The 20,058-nt window shown below is 38.3% G+C and overlaps 1 protein-coding gene across 1 annotated transcript in view; it reads right to left on the minus strand.

Annotated features, from left to right (window-relative positions):
- Kdm5a (lysine demethylase 5A) overlaps nucleotides 1-20,058 on the minus strand; it is a 76,770-nt gene that overhangs the window by 23,931 nt on the left and 32,781 nt on the right. Inside the window, exons 12-18 of the mRNA XM_032905777.1 lie at nucleotides 18,432-18,594; nucleotides 13,625-13,744; nucleotides 10,033-10,227; nucleotides 5,899-6,080; nucleotides 5,182-5,306; nucleotides 4,132-4,282; nucleotides 2,156-2,270 (exon numbers count right to left, since the gene is read on the minus strand). Coding sequence (XP_032761668.1) covers nucleotides 2,156-2,270; nucleotides 4,132-4,282; nucleotides 5,182-5,306; nucleotides 5,899-6,080; nucleotides 10,033-10,227; nucleotides 13,625-13,744; nucleotides 18,432-18,594 — 1,051 coding nt within the window. The remainder of the gene's footprint in view (nucleotides 1-2,155; nucleotides 2,271-4,131; nucleotides 4,283-5,181; nucleotides 5,307-5,898; nucleotides 6,081-10,032; nucleotides 10,228-13,624; nucleotides 13,745-18,431; nucleotides 18,595-20,058) is intronic.

A 20,058-nucleotide genomic window follows, 5' to 3' on the forward strand; every position in this document is an offset into this window, starting at 1 on the left:
TAAATGAAACAACAGTGGGATGGGAATGTGGTGGAATTGTCCAAGCCTGGCAAACACTAACCAGCGCCCTACTCCTTGTGTTGAGGCAGGCAGGTTTCCATGTGTTCTAGGCTGATCTCAAGCTCACTGTGTAGGTAAATAGGACTCTGAACTTTTCTGATCCTCCTATCTTTATCTACTGAGCAATGGGTTATAGATGTTTATTGCCATGTTTTTGTTTTTTATTAATCTGATATTGGACATCAGGGCTTCTGGCATGTTATATTAATGCATTCTAACTGAACTACAGCCCCCCAGAGCCACTAAACACATGACTCTAGAGATGTTGAGCTCAATATATTGCTACAAGTGAGTAAAGTACAAGTAACAAACCTAAATAAGCAGAAGATGGGTGAGATAATGTCTTACAGACTATAGCAAGTTAAAATTTCATTTTAAGCCAGGCAGTAATGGCACATGCCTTTAAACCCAGCACTCAGGAGGCAGAGGCCAGCCTGATCTACAGAGCAAGTTCCAGAACACCTAGGACTATACAGAAAAACCCTGTCTTGAAAATAAAACGAAACAAAAATGATTTCATTTGGCAATTCTGAAGACCCACAAGAGAATTTTAATCATAGAAAAGGAGTCTAATTTGAATTATATTTAAGATGGCCATTAACACCAAAGAGGAAGAGAGAAAGGCATGTAAGTGAGAGGTATTGTAGAGGTACTGACTACTGGCTGTTCTTCCAGAGGACTCAGGTTTGGATTCCAACATACACAGGGAAATTTACAATCATTTCTAACTCCAGTTTCAGGGAATCAGATGTCCTCTTTTAGACTCCTTGGGCAGTACGCATGCAAGTGGTCTACAGACATATATACAGACAAAACACCACACACATAAATAAAATACCTCCCCTCCTCTCCACCACACACGAAGATGTGGCACAGAACAAACTTTAAGTAAGAGAAATAAGAGGTTTACTGTGGGATATAGTTTGAAGCTAATAATGTAAGTTACACCGGAAACAAAGGGAACAAGTATTTTGATTCATCAGAAGGCTTTTATGATGCTTTTTAGTCTGCCTACAGAAATAAAGAGTATGCATCAGAACATAGGGTCGGTAGGAAAGAAAAATGGAAAGGAAAATTTTCAGAGCTAGACATCTGAAAATCAACATGATATAGGTGATACTTACTGAAACCAGACAAATAAGAAGTTATAAGGAGAAGGTACACCTAAAGAAAGGGGTATGTTTGCTGATATATTCCAACACTTATTAGTCAAGCTAAGAACAATAATACATAAATAAACTTGTTTTAAAAAGGGAGAAAAAGCAGAAAAGAGACACGAATTGTGTCATAAGTAGTCTTATAAAAAAAACCTGTTTATTACAAACTGATGACTTAATAAAGAAAGCCTACCAAAATTACTAACTATGCAAAGTAACTACTTGACATACACCTTTGCCAGTTTTCTGTTTTGTTTTGCTTTAAAGGCATGTGCAACCACTGTCTGGTTTATATGATCATAAAATAATAATAGTCCTAGGAATGTCAGAGCCCTGATTTTAAAATCTCATGCATTGTTATTAACTTACCATTATACTTTTGGTTCTTTCATGTACACTGCACTTAAAATACACTTGTGTTACATAGAACTTTGACTCAAAATTAGCAGAGAAGAATAATTCTACAGTACTCATAGTTCAGGATTTTTAAATGGAATAAAGGCCAAGGGGTTGGAGAAATGTTGTTCAGTGGTTAAGCATTAGCACTGGCTGCCCTTCCAGAGGACCCAAGTGTGATTCCTAGCATGTACGCGGTAGATAAAATGTCCTTTAACTGCAGTTCCAGGATATCTGATGCTCTCTCCTGGCCTCCATGAGTACCGCACACACATGGTACATAGGCATACATGCAGGCAAAACAACTTTAAAAAAAAAAAATCAAGCGACTGCCTTGTCTTTCTAAAGGTAGTCTATCTAAATCCCAAATCTTACATCTCTAACCTTGTATCGAGTATATATGCTATCTGAGGAACCTTAGGTACTTATGGTTCCTCAGGTAGCATATATATGAAGGAAACATAGAACCTACCACTAGTCTAGACATACAATTCTAATTTGGAACAGAAGTTCATAAACAAAACAAAAAAGAAATGTTTCACCTTTACTTGTCGAGTTTGGCTGATGACACACGGAAGACTAACAAGTTGTTGGACAAAGGCCTTCAATTCTTCTACTGTCAGTTTGGTCCGAGTCTTCCCACTATCTGAGCTCTGCCTGATATGAAATAATATTGAGACATAGAAAAATACAGTCAATCTGATATCAAATGGGGCTCCTATGTTCCTATGAATTAAACCCTTAGTAATCCTAGAATTCTAGTGTTAAATAATAGCCCTCCCGCAGATAATTATCAAGAAAGTAGCAGTCTTCTAATCTGTAACTACTACACATTTGAAACATTCAGTACATTCCCATGGAAGCACATGAAGCTCACTGAGGAAATGAAATCCTATGTCTTAAGAGGCTCATGGTGGGAACACTGGGTTTTAAGCTGCTTTAGACTAATTAACCCCCTAAGTACATCCCAAATTCCGTTTTGTTTTACTATAGCTACTTTTATTTTCTGTGTATGGATGGTTGCTTGCATGTATCTCTGTGTATTACATGAGTACAGTGTTCAGGGAGGACAGAGGGCATCAGATCTCTTGGGACTGAACCTGGGTCCTCTGGAAGAATAGTCAGTGTTCTTAACTACAGAGCCATCTCTTCAGTCCACCAAAATCTTTTACATATACACTTATTTTGAAACAGGTCTGAGCTCTGCCTGATATGAAATAATATTGACACATAGAAAAATATGGTCAAGCTTTTACCAGACTCTCCAAAGAGTCAGTGTCCTAAAAGTAAGTTAATATCCGCTGGAAAATGTTTCTAGCAAAGGGTCTCTAATTAGATTTAAAATATAAAAATTTAAAATCCATTGTGAAGTACTACAGAAAAAGCCACACAGATAGAAGAAATGTATTGAATAACTATAAAATAATACCACAGAAAACGTTTATAAAATAGGAAGGAAGGACAGAAAGAGAAAGAAGTGAACAAGCCACCTAAGATGTGGTGTGAATAAAACTCCAAGCTGAATGAAAAGGAAACGGGAACCCTAAACAAGTATAGGTATGTATGAATAATAGCAAGTCAAAGAGTGCTGCAGAATGGAGCACGAGTTTATTGAAGAAAAGAAAAATGTGAAATTAGAAATATAACTTCTCCTTAAAAAGTAAATCAGGGGTTGGGGATTTAGCTCAGTGGTAGAGCGCTTGCCTAGCAAGCGCGGGCCCTGGGTTCGGTCCCCAGCTCCTAAAAAAGAAAAGGAAAAAAAAAAAAAAAAAAGAAATGTGTATAAAAAAAAAAAAAGTAAATCAGTTCTAACAAAAGATAGAAAACAAAGCTAATAACCTGAATTCAAAATATTCATATTCAAATCTTTTTTCCCCAAAATTTATTTATTTTATGTATCTGAGTATACTGTCGCTCTCTTCAGACACATCAGAAGAGGGCATCAGATCCCTATTACACATGGTTGTGAGCCACCATGTGGTTGCTGGGAACAGAACTCAGGACCTATGGCAAAGCAGTCAGTACTCTTACCCATTGTGCCATCTCTCCAGCCCCCTCAAAGCTTTTGTTATTAAGTATCTTGACCCAAGTTGTTAAGAGACCTTTATTTTCTAGCTCTTGTGGTGCATGCCTTAAATCTCACTATGGGAAGTCAAAGGCAGGTAGATCCCTGTGAATTTGAACCCATGTGTCTACATTTTTGGTTACTTCAGATAAAGTTGAATATACAGCTAGGTCTTTGACCCAAAGATACTACATGAACCTCAATATTATTTCCAGCATTGAAACCAGCAGGTCTTTTGCTGTTTTCTTAGTGTAGTTTCCAACTAGCTTAAATTTAAAGAACTTCTGACAATTTATGAACACAGAGAAAGGGAGGGAGTGGAAAGGAAGAATGGAAGTTACTAGAGATGGAAGAAACATGGCCACCGGAGCAAAAAAATCCAAAGGGCCTCATAGGCCAATTAAAATGGAAAGAATAGGAATCCAGAGGAGAATTTCACTCTTCTTGGTTTACCTGTGTTTTTGCTTTTTGCTCAGAAGCAGCTGAGCCACAGAACCACAGGTCTCAGCTTCTTTTACCGCATCCCTGAGCTTTCGAAAGAGATCATTCTCTGGGTATTTCCTATCTTCAGCATCTTCCAGCATTACTCTCAATTCAATCAAATCTGTAAAGATAAATATAATAGACACAAAAAAGCCACTCTACAATGGTCATAAAGTTCTCTCAAGAGATTCACTAACATACTAGTGGAAACAATGGAGCTTTGAAGTCCCCAGTGCAAAACCTTCTGATTAGATGTTTATTCCTAATGGATGACTTTATTCAAACAAGGTATTTTGATCTGTCTCCTTTATCCCTAGTTCTCCCATCCCTTTCCCTTCTCCCAATTTGTCTCTCTTGAAAACAAACGAAAGTCTTTCAGTGTCATTAAACTAAATTTGGCTCTGGAACATACATGCCTACTACAACTTATCTGTTCCATTTTTTTAAATTATTTATTTATTTATTATGTATACATTATACAGCCTTCTGCCTGCATGTATGCCTGCACGCCAGAAGGGGGCACCAGATCTCATTACAGATGGTTGTGAGTCACCATATGATTACTGGGAATTGAACTCAGGACCTCTGGAGGAATAGATAGTGCTTTTAACCTCTGAGCCACCTCTCCAGCCCTATCTGTTCCACTTTAAGCCAGACTTTTCATTTAAAATGGATTCAAACTAGCTGTGGTGGTACTGTTGTATAATCTTAGCACTGACACCAAAGCAAGAAAGGTCATGAGACTGAGGCCTGTCAGAGAAACAAAGCACATTCTGGTCACAGAAGATAATCTTAAAACTAGGCATAGCCTACAGCCATTGTAAAGAACCATACCTGCTATCTGATCTCAGAAGCTAAGTTATATCAGGTCTGCTAAGAACATGGATAAGAAAAAACTAAGTGTATATTCAACTCTGTCATTATGAGCTAGCCCTTCCATTTGTTAATGGAGAACAAAACACACAATTAAAAAGTGTTTTTTACAGTGACAGGTTTTCATAATAAAGAAGGAAACTTAACCTTTCTTATGGTTGAAGCTAGCTGATAATGCTTCTGTGACACGATTGACCCAAGTGTCATAGGACTGTGCTCTCACTTTGACACCATAAAGCAGAGATGGGAGGTCTTCAAGTGGGTATCGGTACCTACAAAATAAAAAAAAAGTAAAAAAAAAAAAGCAGAAATAAAAGCTTCAAAATAGAACAACCTGGGGTTGGGGATTTAGCTCAGTGCAAGTGCGAGGCCCTGGGTTCAGTCCCAGCTCGAAAAAAAAAAAAAAAAAAAAAAAAAAAAAAAAAAAAATAGAACAACCTGAAAATAGGGGGGGGGGGAATCAAAGAAACTCACGATGTGAAGGCAGAGAGACAGAGAGGGGGGGGGAAACTCATGACATTAATTCTCCATGAAACTAATTATAGTTAGGCTGGTTAGTGTTATTTTTAAGAATGGATCCCTAATTTGAAAACTAAATAGTCAATGAAAAGTTATTTGTTTAGAAACAGGAAAGAAAGCAAAGAACAACATTAAGGTGGTTTTCTTAACAAATAATACAAGACTGCTCTTAGAACAACACTCAGGAGGCAAAGGCAGGAGGATCTCTGAGTTCAAGGCCAGCCTAATCTACATAGTGAGCTCTAGGCAAGCCAGGATTACAGAAAGACCCCACCAAAAAAAAAAAAAAAAAAAAAAAAAAAAAAAAAAAAAAAAAAAAAAAAAAGTACAGTGACTTTTAAATACCTAAGACATTTGTTCTGCATGGGGCAGGAGCACAAATCAGTTGGATGATACAAACATACAAGTCGCTCTGGATTACAGGAGCATGTGAGAGCTGAGAGAAAACATGTGGTTCTGCATGCTGAACACTGCCGCTCATCATCAGGAACAAGTTCGAAGACTTCTTCTTCTGACATCACGACACCCTAGAATATAATTTATATTATCAGGTCAGGTCTTACCTCAAAATAAAAGAGGCTTAAAAAAATTAAAAATTAGGCACAGTGGCACTCTTTTAATCTCAGCACTCAGAAGAGAGAAGCTGATGGCGCTCTCTGAACTTCAGGACACCCAGGACTCCATGGTGAGACTGTGTCTTTTAAAAAAAAAAAAAAAAAAAAAAAAAGAAAAAAAAAAAAACCAAGATATATAATCCTATCAATGGAAACTACTCAAAAGATTAAGAAAGGTCAAAAGTTAAACCCTAAAAACAACATTTCAAAAAATAAGAGAGAAGACACAGCAATCCAATCTGAGAGTCTAGAATCACACAACTTGGATGAAAAACAAAACAAAACAGTGGGTTTTATTTTCTTATTTAAAATAATTAATATCAGAGGGCCAGCTAGATGGCTCAGTAGGCAGAATTGCTTGCATGAAGCCGTGACTCATTGAATTCAATGTCCACATTCCATAAGGTAGCAAGAGAGGACCAACTTCTGAGAGTACTCTGACTTCAACATGCATCATGGAAATAGATGATTACATTCACACACATATACGTGTAAAAAATTAAGTAAAAATTCATTAATACTACAGCTAGGTGACTTACATCTGTAATCTGAGAACTTGAAAGGCCAAGGCAAGAGGATTGCCAGGGTTGTGCTACAGAGTAAGAATCTGTCTTTAACAAAAAAAAGAGGGCTGGAGAAAAGGCTCAGCAGTTAAGAACACCGACTGCTCTTCTAGAGGTCCTGAGTTCAATTCCCAGTAACCACATGGTGGCTCACAGCCATCTGTAATGAGATCTGATGCCCTCTTCTGGTGTGTCTGAAGACAGTGACAATATACTCAAATGTAAGAAATGAAGAAGAAGAAGAAGAGGAGGAGGAGGAGGAGGAGGAGGAGGAAGAAGAGGAGGAAGAGGAAGAAGAGGAGGAGGAGGAAGAGGAAGAGGAGGAAGAAGAGGAGGAGGAGGAAGAAGAAGAAAATAATAATGGGGGCTGGAAACAGCCCAGTGATCAAAAGCACTTACTGCTCTCAAAGAGTTCAGTTCCTATCATCCACATGGTGGCTCACAAGTTTATCTTTGGCCTCTGTGGGTATCAGGCAAGCACGTGGCACACAAGCAAAAACACATATGCACACATAGGAGATGCACCCCCACACCCCAAATTAAATCAAATCTTACCCTAGTCAGAATGGCTAAGATTAAAAAAAAAAAAAAAACAACCAAAAACAAAAATAAACAAACAAACAACAACAACAAAAACAACTGAGGCCGGAGAGATGGCCCAGTGGTTAAGAGCACTGACTATTCTTCCAGAGGACCCAGATTCAGTTTCCAGCACCCACATTGCTCACAACTATTTGTATCTCTGGTTACAAGGAATCAAAAGACTTTTGTCCTCCATCAGTACTGCATGGATGTGGTGCATATACACACATGCAGGCAAACACTCATCATATTAGAAACAAAAAACAACTGACCACAAACACTGACAAGGATATGGGAAAAGGAGAACCCTCAATTCACAGCTGGTGGGACTGCACAGTCCAGACATTCTGGAAATCAGTTTGAGAATTCTTAAAAAGCTGAAAATAATTCTTCCTTATGACCTAGGTGCACCATTATTTGGCCTATGGCTAAAGGACTTAACATTCTTTCTGCAATAATTTGCTCAGCCATGTTCACTGCTGCTCTATTCACAATACCTAGGAAATAGCAACAACCTAAATATCCTTCAACTGATAAATGGATAATGAAAATGTTCATATACACAATGGAATGCTATTCAGTTGTAAAAAAAAATGGAATCATAAAATTTGCAGCTAAATGAAAAGAACTAGAAACATTACACTGAGTAAGGTAACCCAGACCCAGAAAGACAAACATTGTAAGATCCTCTTACTTGTGGTCCCTCTCTCTGAATCTTCAAATATAAGTATATAACCTGAAGTAACTACAGAAACCAGGGAAATACAAGTGGATCACAGAGGGTGGTACAGTGTGGGAACAACTCTAGAGGAGAATAGCAGTACACCGGTGCCATGAAGGGCAAAACGGGAAACATGGGGGGAAAACAGAGACAATAAAAACTGGGGCAGAGAATACAGCAAATGCATAGGCGAATGCCAGCAGCAAACCGCTGAGCTGAGAACGGGATCCCCGTTGAGGGAATCAGAGAAAGGACTGAAAGAGCTTGAGGGGGCTTGAGACCCCATATGAACAACAATGCCAACCAACCAGAGCTTCCAGGGACTAAGCCACTACCCAAAGGCTATACATGAACTGACCCTGGGCTCCAACTACATAGGTAGCAATGAATAGCCTAGTAAGAGCACCAGTGGAAGGGGAAGAAGCCCTTGTTCCTGCCAGACTGAACCCCCACTGAACCCCCCACTGTGATTGTTGCGGGGGAGGTCATTAATGGGGAAAGGATAGGGAGGGGAATACCCATATAGAAGGGGAGAGGAAAGGGTTAGGGGATGTTGGCCTGGAAACCGGGAAGGGGAATAACATTCGAAATGTAAGTAAGAAATACCCAAGTTAATAAAGATGGAAAAAAAAAAAAAAACCTGGGGCAGAAGGAAGAAAGAGGAATAACTAACAACAAGGATATTTTAAGAAGCAAAAAAGAATCAAACTGTTTAATACCCACACACAAACACACACACACACACACACACAAACACAAACACACACACACCCCACCCCACACACTCAGTTTAAAGTAAGTTACATGACACTTGGGGTGATAGTGTTCCCCCCCTAAGTGCCACATCATATCTAATAAGAAATCCAGTATTTGACATGAGAAAGGAACTCCTCTTTGAGTTTCTGGTCAAGTGAGTCTAGGTGACTCTCAAAAGAAAATAGGCTAATGTTGTCCCTGCTTGCCTCCCAGAGGTTGAATGTAAGTCCGTATTACTGAAGATACCATACACTTTGGAAACAGGACTAAGAGGAATCAAGTGTGATTTATCTCAGACGCCTTCCCCACTGAGGCCTAACTTTCATGGTACCAGAAGGATTTATACAGGCTGCCAAAGGAGAAAAGCAATCAATAGGCCTACCCAGCTGGGGCACTTACAAAGCACAATGACCAACATAGCAGGTATCACCAGAGGTTAAATAATGGCACTTATATCTTGGCAGTAACCAACAGTTGCCTAATTGAATTTAAGGCCTGCTCAATTGGAGGGAATTCAAGCCTTGTAAACCTTGCCAACTGCCTAGAAAAGAATCTACTACTTTGCTACGCCAGGATTTCTAGCTGCATTCTAAATATTTAGCTTTATATGCACACATTAAATCTCGCTTCTATTCCTCATCAAAGAAGCTTCTTTTTGGCAGAGACCATTATAAAAACCCATTAATTAGACACAATGGAGACTAGAGCTGACACATCTACAACATAAACCCTATACCTAAGGGGTCAGAAAACAACAGGGAAGAGGGGCAAGGAAAGGTAGATGTTCAGAATGTCTTCTGTGCCTTCTAAATATGACAGTAAAGCCACACTCATGATCACCTAAACAAGACCTGAACAATGACATCACCAGATGACATGCCAACATGGAAGGGGTAATCTCAATAAGCTCTACTCCTAGGTGATTCCTAATGACTGTTTGGAGAGGGAGAGAGCAGGTCTTCCTAGCAATGAGTCCTCTAATTGGTTATCTAACACTAAGTAGTCAGACACCAAAACATAAATACAAGCAACTCCAAATGAACTCAGCAGGTTGCAGTTATACATGTATAATAATAATTAAAGAAAAAGAGGCAATGAATTTGAGGCGGGTGGTTGTGGGGATATGGGAGTTGAGAGGAGAAACAGGTAATAAAGGAAATACACTTCTTATATATAAAATTCCTAAGGAAAAACAAAATACAGAGGAAAGGCGGCAGGAAAGAAATTAACTCAGCACACTCACCATTTGAACAACCGATTCCCTCAATCGTGTTTCTTCTTCAGTCATGAGAGTCAACTCTTTGCATACCATGGCAGCCAACCCCACATCTAAGCATTCTGGATCTGCTGCCATCTTGAAAATGAGTTCCTCATGTGAAAAGACACAATGGCGCCTCAGCCGTCGATAGTGATTTACACACTGACGTCCAATGGGCAACTGAAAACAACAGATTTCAAAATTAAATTATTTTTGATATGTCCTAACACAGACCTTAATTTACTTTCAGGTACTCATTTTTATTCTAAAGAAGCTAAAATAAATCGCATCTGAACAAAAGATCTAACATTAATTTTAATTCTTTGTAAGCCAGCCAAAATTCCATAGGTTTGTCCCCAGATAATGTCCATAAACTGACGCGCTAAGTTTCTGCCCTAAGCTACCAATTTTTAACTCACTGTGCACAGGAAGAATCTAAAGGGACTTAAGCCTAGTAATGCAGGTCTTTAGTCCCAGCACTCAGGAGGTAGAGGCAGAAAGATCTCTAAGCTTGATGCCAGTCTCTTCTACACAGAGAGATCTTCCTGTTTTGGAGGTGGATGGGTGGGGCACTAAACCAAAAAGAAACTGAAGGGTAGAACAGGATGGCACGAAGTTATAATTCCATCATCTGGGAAGTGGGAGTATCAGAAATTCAAGGCCATCCTTTGCTCATTTGAGCCCAGGTAGGGGTACAGAAGACTCCGCTAAATAAATAAATGAATGAATGAATGAATGAAAAAAAGGGGAAGTGTGTCTTGAAGTTATCTCCATATAACTCTGAAACCAGAATAACACAGGGATACCCTAAATTACAAAGAAAAAGTATTGCAATAAATTTTAAAGTTCAGGCTGAAGTATTAAAATGAAAAAAAAAAAAAAGGACTATTATTTAAGCAATTTACATAATCTGATTTGTCACTGTTTTTTAAAGATTTTTTTAAAGATTTTTTTTTATTTATTCATTTTATATATGATGAGTACACTGTCACTGTCTTCAGACACACCATAAGAGTGCATCAGATCTTGTTACAGATGGTTGTGAGCCACCATGTGGTTGCTGGGATTTGAACTCATGACCTCTGGAAGAGCAGTCAGTGCTCTTAACCTCTGAGCCATCTCTCCAGCCCTGTCATTGTTTTTTAAAATAAGAACCAAAGCAATGGATGGTTTAGATTCTAGCCTCTAGAAATTCTTTTAGTAACAACCAGCCTTGCAGAAAGATTTCAAAACCCTGAAATCACTAGGTAATACACTTTGTTTTCTCTAACAGTAAAGTCTATACAGATATAAATGATCACTTTTCAAAAATCAATAGATATATTCTGTGGTTGGAGATGTACTCCACTGGTACAGTACGCCTCAGGCAGCACAAGGCCCTGGGTTAGAACCACGTCACCAAAAAATACAAAGCCCAAATACAAAGTCTCCTTAAGACAGAGTCTGAAAATTTCCATAGCCAGTTTGTAAACCAAATTATGACAGAAACTACACACTCTTATTTCATCATTCCTACACTCAGCAGAAAAATTATGATGGTTAGAGCTCATATTTAAACTTAAAACCTGTAACACAAAGGTTTTAAGAGGAATCAGAGAGGGATCAGAGTCACAGAGTGTGTGAAAGTTATCTAAACCAAGCAGTATTGTTGTATTCATTAAATGAATCCAAGAAAACATATTGAACTTGTGGCTGTAATTGTCCACTAATGGCATACAACTGCTCCGTATCTTACCCTACACCCCACCCCTTCAGGGTTTCTGACACAGGGTCTTACACTGCAGTCCAGCCTGACCTTAAACTCATGACAATACTTCTGCCTCAAGTGCTAGGATGAGCCACCAGGCCTCACTCACATTTTATTCTTAAACATTACTTCTTTAAGCACTTACATAGCTACAATAAAAAGTAGAACAACCAAACTGGTCTTTTGGGGTTTTTTTTTCAGTTCTTAATTATTATAACAAGTGAGGAAGTCAGAACTGATAGCCACTGCAACTTATAAAAGCTGTTAAGTTTTCATTCATATCACAACCTTCAACCTCAAAAGAACCAACATAATATTTAAGTCCTTCAAGGTTGGGTAAGTCAAGCTATTAATTAGCTTTGATACACAAGGTGAAAAAGCCTCAAGCCTTTAGGCTGATGAGATGGTTCAAGAGGTAAAGGCACTTTGCTGCCGAGTTTGATAATCTGAATTGAACTCCTGGAACCCTGTGGTAGACGAAGAACCAGCTCCTACCAGATGTCTCCTGACTTCCACATGCATGCTGCACCACGCATACTAAATAAATGTAGAACAAAAAACAACAAAATGCAAAAATCTTAGGACCACTAAAATTGAAATTCTTGAGATCAAATTCAGTATTAGCTGGGTATGGTAATCAGCATCCAGGAGACAAAGGCAGGTGGATCTTTGTGAGTTTGAGGTTAGCCTAGTCTACATAATGAGTTCCAGGCCAGTTAGGGCTACACAGTAAGACCCTGCCTCAGATATATAGATAGATGGATGAATGAAAATCCATATTAGTGATCATGTGAAAGACATTAAAAATCATCTCCAAGTCTTACCTGAATCATCCTGTATCCTGCCCTGTATCCATCCAGTATAGTGTAAATCCTAATTAATGTTAGTTATTTTTCCAAAGAGCTCAGGCCCAAAGCAGACTTAACTGAGTTTTAATTACATTGTATTATGTGTTTCCACAGACAAATATGGAAGAAGTTTTAAAATACTGGACCAAAACAAGACAGCTCATAGTCCATGCCCAGTGTTATAAGCTTAGTTCAAGGGCAGGCTAGGAAACACAGCAAGGTTCCATGCCAAATGAAAATACGATCCATTTTATTCTCGTATATTCTTTGTATGACTGACTAGTCATGAAATGTAACAAATTAAATTATCCACAGAAAACATAAGATCAGTATTTTACTAGAGTTTTCCCACACTGAAAGTGTTAAAAGACCAAAGAACCCAGAATTACTGGGGGTGGAAAATTAAGTCAGCATGTATTAAGTATTCATTCAGTCTTTGCCAGTAGTTTCTCAATCAACATGATGTAGCCACAACTAATTGTTTTCTGATATAGCAATTGTTGTGTTTCATTTATATATGTTTTAAAAAGATTTATTTTTATTTTATGTCCATTGGGTGTCTTGCCTGCATATATGTCTATGTGAGGGTGACATGCCCTGGAAATGGAGTTGTGAGCTGCCATGTGGGTTCGAGGAATTGAACCTGGGTTCTCTGGAAGAGGAGCCACTGCTCTCAACCACTAAGCAATCTCTCTAGTCCCATCATTTATACATTTTAAGATCTAAAAGAGCTCAGAGAAAATGAAGACCAGAAGAAACACATCTATTCCCTCAGGAAAGACAAATAAGTAACTGCCCATTTAATTGCAAACTTACCAGGAAAAATAATAAATAAGGAATCCAATAAAAATTCCAAATTACAATGGCTACTCTAATATACCCTAAAATATTCATGGGCTCTACCCGAAACCCAGCTAAGTAAAATACTGTATTTTAAAGGGGTGTTAGTAGACGTACAACAGCCACGTGCTATAGAACAGACCCAGTCAGCAGTACAGAAGTTCACGGCTTCGGCAAAGTTGTATCCCTGGTTAAATCCAGAGTGATAGGCACGAGGAAACGTCACCACAAACTCTCCAGCACACTGATTAGTCCTGTACACCTAAATGCAAATCAGAAACATGGATTAAAATGGGGGCGGGGGGGCGGGGGGGAGACAGGCCAACTCAGATCATTTCAAAAATATTTTCTAAAATTGAAATTAACAGTATTACCTTATAAATATCAGAATATTGGGATTTAAGAAACAGCTACAACTCCCCCCTACCCAGCCCCCCCACCCGACCCCCAAGACAGGGTTTCTCTTTGTTATCCCTGGCTGTCCTTCAAGTCTGTGTAGACCAGGTTGGTCTCAAATGACTGGGATTAAAAGTTTCTGCCATCGGGGTTGGGGATTTAGCTCAGTGGTAGAGCGCAAGGAAGCGCAAGGCTCTGGGTTCGATCCCCAGCTCCGAAAAAAAGAACCAAAAAGTTTCTGCCATCACTGCCTGGCAAACTCTGCTTTCTTAAATGTTGTAATATGTGACAAGAATTAGTAGCCAAAAGAAACTTTCAAACAGAAAACGGTACTCACTTCCTAAGTTAAAAGTATTACAAGTAATGATGAATGTGTGTAACTCTAGCACTTGGGAAGTAAAGCAGAAGGTCAGGAACTCAACGGCATTCACTGCTGCAAGCTTGAGCTAAGGAGAACTCTGGCTTTTTTTTTTTTTTTAATTTTCTTTAAAAACTAAGAAAATTGGGGTTGGGGATTTAGCTCAGTGGTAGAGCGCTTGCCTAGGAAGCGCAAGGCCCTGGGTTCGGTCCCCAGCTCCAAAAAAAAACTAAGAAAATTGAGTTTTGTTCCTGTGTTGTAAATAAAAATGAAAGATTAAATTTCCTACAATCATTGGATAATATTTAGAAATTGATAAATTAATGTCATGAGATATCACTCAATCCATTTTCCCAAATGTAAACTTTGTTTTGTAATATTAAATTAATTTTAAAACCAGTTTATTTTTTTTTATTCTATTATTTCAGCTTTTCAAGACAGTTTCTCTGTGTATGTAAGAGTCCAGCTGTCCTGGAACTTGATCTGTAGACCAGGCTGGCCTCAAATTCAGAGATCCACCTGCCTCTGCCTCCTGAATGCTAGGATTAAAGGTTTGCACCATCATGCCTTAGGTGTTTTAATTACAACCTTCAAAAATACATTCTGGGGCTGGAGAGATGGCTCAGTGGTTAAGAGCACTGACTGCTCTTCCAGAGGTTCTGAGTTCAATTCCCAGCAACCACAAGGTGGCTCACAACCATCTCTAATGGGATCTGATGCCTTCTGGTGTGTCTGAAGACAGCTATTTATTTATTTATGTGTACTCACATAAATAAATAAATAAATAAATAAATAAATAAATAAATAAATAAATTCTGAAAGTGTATCTTGATACATATCAGTTTTAATTCAAACAGAATTAGCAGATAAACATGAAATATATTTCAGGACAGTAGCAACAACTGTTTCAAGTAGGTTTAACCTTAATCCTCTGGGTTCTAGCATAAATCCAACATTCGAAGACATACGTAACAAATTATTTTATCTACCTTTGTGTTACCATTCTATGAAGGGAATGTAGTAGCACATACTTATAAACTCAGAACATGGAGGCAGAAACAGGAGCATCACAAATTCAGTGCCAAACCCGAACAAAACAAGTAAGCCCTGAGGGAAGCAGCTTAGTGGTAAAATAACTGTATAAAGTGTACAAGGCCTTGAGTTCCAGCCTCAGCAGCTCAAAAAAAAAAAAAAAGTTTTAATGAATGCCAAATTGTAATTAGCAAACTTATACAATAAGTTCAAGGCCAGCTGCTACCTGATACAAAGAAAAAAAGTCACTCAAAAGAAAAATAACCCACCATTATCTGAGGTGAGAGGTGATTTCATAGTACATTTTTATGCCATTATCTATATTAAAAATGGAAATATGGTGGGATATGTTTTTGATTCCAGCACTCAGGAAGAAGGAAGAACAGGAAGGTATTTGTGAGTTTGAGCTCCTTTTGCCATTATAGTGAGTTCCAGATCAGCCAGAGCCACATAATTAAGACCCTATCTCCAATAAAAATAAATACAAAAGATTAAAAAAACAAAAAAAGTGAAATGTCCTGGAAATGAACTCTCTGACAGGCAGGCACAACCACACTCGGCGTAAAAGTGTCTTAAATTATGAGAAAAAAACACCTATTTTCATTAGCTTTAACTGTTAACTTGGCACAGTCTAAACTCACCTGAGAGGAGTGCATCAATTAAAAACGTTCCTAGATTAGACTACCCTGTGAAAGAGGACTGTCTTTTTTTTTTTTTTTTTTTTTTTTGGAGCTGGGATCGAACCTGATTAATTTAAGCTGACCAGTGTACAACCCCCAGCTCTACCACGTGGTGGTACTATTCCCTGGGAAAATGGTCCTGCACTACATTAAAAAGATAGCTAACTATTAGCCTGTCTTAGCCAGCAACAGTCATCTTTCATGGTTTCTGCAGAATCTTTTAGCTTTGAGTTCTTTGGCCAGAGGTAATGGCTGTGCTTGAAACAGTTATGTGGGCCTCTCTTCAACTTCCTGCCTTGATTTTCCTCAATGATGGACTATGCATAATCTGGAATTTTAAGCTAAAATAAACATTCCTTAAGTTATTTTATTATAGCAAAAGAATGAAACTAGAACAGTTATCATTTTAAGAACTTGATTATTCTAGTTGAGTAGGAAAAATACAGAACATTAGATCTGGGAACCACTAAGATAGTTCAGTTGGTACAGGCTCTGGATACTGCTCGAGTTCAGGAATCACCACTCAAACCGCATTAACACTGATGTCAGCTAAGCAAGAATAGTTTATTGAATGCACACTTTAACTGAACGTCTAGGACTTCAAAAAGGACTGGGAAATCTAATGGCAGTATTAGTCTGCCCTCAGTGTACGCTTTTTATAGTAAAAGAGATTCAGAAGTTTAAAGGGCAAGGAGGGGAGTCATTGGCTTACTAGGCACAGTAGTATCAGCTAGCCTTTAAGCTGACTGGTCCTGAGTAAGGTATGGGGAGTGGGGTGGATGGGTGGTAAACAGAGAAATTTCAGAACATTGAGATAACAGAGCATGAGTATTGTAATCGTAACCTTTTCACTTACTCTTCAGTGTCAGTCACAAAAAACAGGGTGAGCTCATATGTAGGTATAGGAAGGGCTGCCTGGTAATCAGCTCTGACTCATGCCATTTTAGACATAACAGTTCATATTGACCTTTGATTTGATGGGTCCTACATAAAACTTGGTAGAATTTCTTAAGATTAGCAAACCTCATACAGAAAATACAGAACAAAATAGGACAAGTGATCAGCATGTCCTTCAGTCAAGTCACTTGTCTGAGTCAGTGACTGGCAGGTAGGTATGTTACAGCAACAATATAAAATAGCTGGCAAGCATGAAACAAATGGTTACCACTATTCTGGGGGGAGTCAGACCATAATACTACCATGCCTGATGACCCAAATTCAATCTCCAGGATCTACATGGTATAATCAGAGAGCTGAATCCTACAAGTTATTCTCCAAACTACAACACATGCACCCTGGCACAACAGGGCAAAGGTTGGGCTCACCACAAAAAACACAAAATAAGAAAATGCAATTACAAAAAGTTTTTAAAAAGGGGCTAGAGAAATGGCTTAGCCATTAAGAGCACTTATTGCTCTTGTAGAGAACCTAGCTCAGTTTCCATCACTTATATGGCAGCTAATAAAAAGTCGTCTCCTTTTCCCCTCTGAAGGCATCAGGAATGCATATAGCACACATACACATACATGCAAGCAAAACACTCATGCACATAAAATAAACTGGAGAAATGGTTCATCCATTAAGAGCACTTACTGCCTACACAGGACCCAGGTTGTCCCAATACCCATATGGTGGTTCACAACCATCCTAATCTCTAGTTCCAAGGAATCAAAAACCCTCTTCTGATTTCCTCAGGTCCCAGGCGTGAACATGGTGCACAAACATACTTGCAAGCAAAGCATTCATATATATTAAATAAATCTTAAAAAAAAATTTAAAACCCCAAACATTTAGAAAACATACTTCACACATTTAAGTAGTGTGTGAAGTCAAATATTCTTGGTTTTTTGAGACAAGAGTTTGAGGGCAGAGATCCACCTGCCTCAGCTTTTCAAGTGCTGAGATTAAGGGCTTGTGCCACCACTGCCTGATGAAATTAAATGTCTTAATAAAATCAGAGTACATATTAAAATAGTGTATTTTAAATTGTGAAAATGACCACATAAGATATTTTGAAAAAATATTCTTAAAGTCAAAAAGAGTTGGGCATGGTGGTATACATTTTAGTGCCGGCACTTGGGAGGCAGGAAATAGATCTCTATGTATTTGAATCCAGTCCAGCTTGGTCCACACTTGGTGTATGGTCTACAGAAGAGTTACCAAGTAATACTCTACCTAAAACAAAACAAAACAAAAAAAAGCAAGCAAACAAAACCCAAAAGATTAGAAAGAAAATAAAATTAACAGCTTTTATTGAAAAATAGACGGCCATTCAAATAAGTAGCTGTGAGACATAAAATATGGCTAATACTTTAAGCATCCCTTCTTAATCATATTAAATTTCTATTCAAAGTATAAATTTTAATTTGACTATACTACAGGGCCTTTCATATATAGTTACAATTCTCCCCAAAACATGAAAAGAACCCTAATTAAAAGGTAAAAATCTTTAAAAATGTTGAAGGAAGACACAGAAGACTCACAGGCACACCATGCTCCATGAGCACATTTGGGTTCATGATGGTTACTAACTGATGTAGGAGATCAGGCTGTGATTCAAATAACTCAGGGGCCAGCTCCCTCATCACCTCCTCCAGTTGTTCTGCAGCATGAGATGGTACACCATACCATGTCTTTGGCTCGCCCCTAACAAAAGAAATAACTGTTTAGCTAGATAGAACATGGTACCAAATGAAATCTACTAAATTATAATTAACCATGCCATACTCCTGGCCATAGGTTATATGCCCAGAAACCTGGCAACCATCCCATCAATCAATGCTACTACTAATACGGTAAATAAGGCAAGGATATATGGACAGGTAAGATACACACTTCTTGTCACTGAGAAAATAACCCAAAGTACATAAATAGGGGATTAGTAAAGGGACCTTTTGAACAGAAAATAGATTACATGGAAATCACTGTTCAAAAGGATATGGATACATCTCTCTTGACTCTCAGAGGAGGAGTCTTTCCTATTACAACCAAATGGTTAATGCAAAGAGTCAATGATCTCCAGAGTACATATAACCAACTTCATTCAGATCAATTGTCCTCTCCATGGAAATAACCAATACTACAAACTATGCAAAATTTATAAATATTGTTGTCTACAAAAAGGACCAAGAATTAGGCATCATTATTCTATTATAGTATGGATTAGAGTTCATTTAGAATACTTAGGAAACAGTGCTGGCTAGTTTTATGTAAATGTGACATAAGCTAGAGTCATTTTTGAAGAGGGAAACTGGGAAAATGCTCCCACCAGAGTGATCAGTGGACAAGCTTGTGGTGCATGGATGGTACTAACCCTAGGTTGGAAGTCTAAGTGCTCTAAGAAAGCAGGCTGAACAAGCCATGAGGAGTAATCCAGTGAGTGGTTCTCCTCTGACCTGAGTCAGCTCCTACCTCTAGACTCCTGCCCTGACTCCCTGGATGACTGACTATGAGCTGCAAGATGAAATAAATCCTTTCCTCCCCAAGCGGGTTTTGCTTTATCACAGTAATAAAACCCCTGAGACAGAAATGAATTTAATTAATTAAGCTATTTAAAAAGTAATTGCATTTTCTAATTCTCATAATTCAGAAGACTACAGATGAGAGCTATTCCATCCCCTATAGGATTGACTATAGTAATATTTGGGGCTAGATAGATGGCTCAACAGTTAAGAGAATCTACTGCTCCTGCAAGAATACTCAGGTTCAGTTCCCATCGCCTATATAAGGCATCTTACAACCGCCTATAACTCCAGTTTCAGGGAATCTAATGCCATTTTCTGGTCTTTAGAGGCACCTGTATTCATGGGGTGTGTACGTGCACATGCACACACACACAAACACACACACACATTCACATATATACACATAAAATTGAATAAAAAGTAATATTTTAAAAACTATTGTTTTGTGTATGCTGATAAATCAAATAGCTCCTAATCATATACAATCATAAAGCACTTGAAATTTGGTTACTCTGAGGTAGTAAATTTTCAATCTTACTACTTACTCTTAATTATTATTTAAAATACAGATTAAAAAAAGGCAGCCAGGGGTTGGGGATTTAGCTCAGTGGTAGAGCACTTGCCTAGAAAGCACAAAGACCTGGGT

This window comes from Rattus rattus, chromosome 6 (genome assembly GCF_011064425.1).
Source record: "Rattus rattus isolate New Zealand chromosome 6, Rrattus_CSIRO_v1, whole genome shotgun sequence".
NCBI lineage: Eukaryota > Metazoa > Chordata > Mammalia > Rodentia > Muridae > Rattus > Rattus rattus.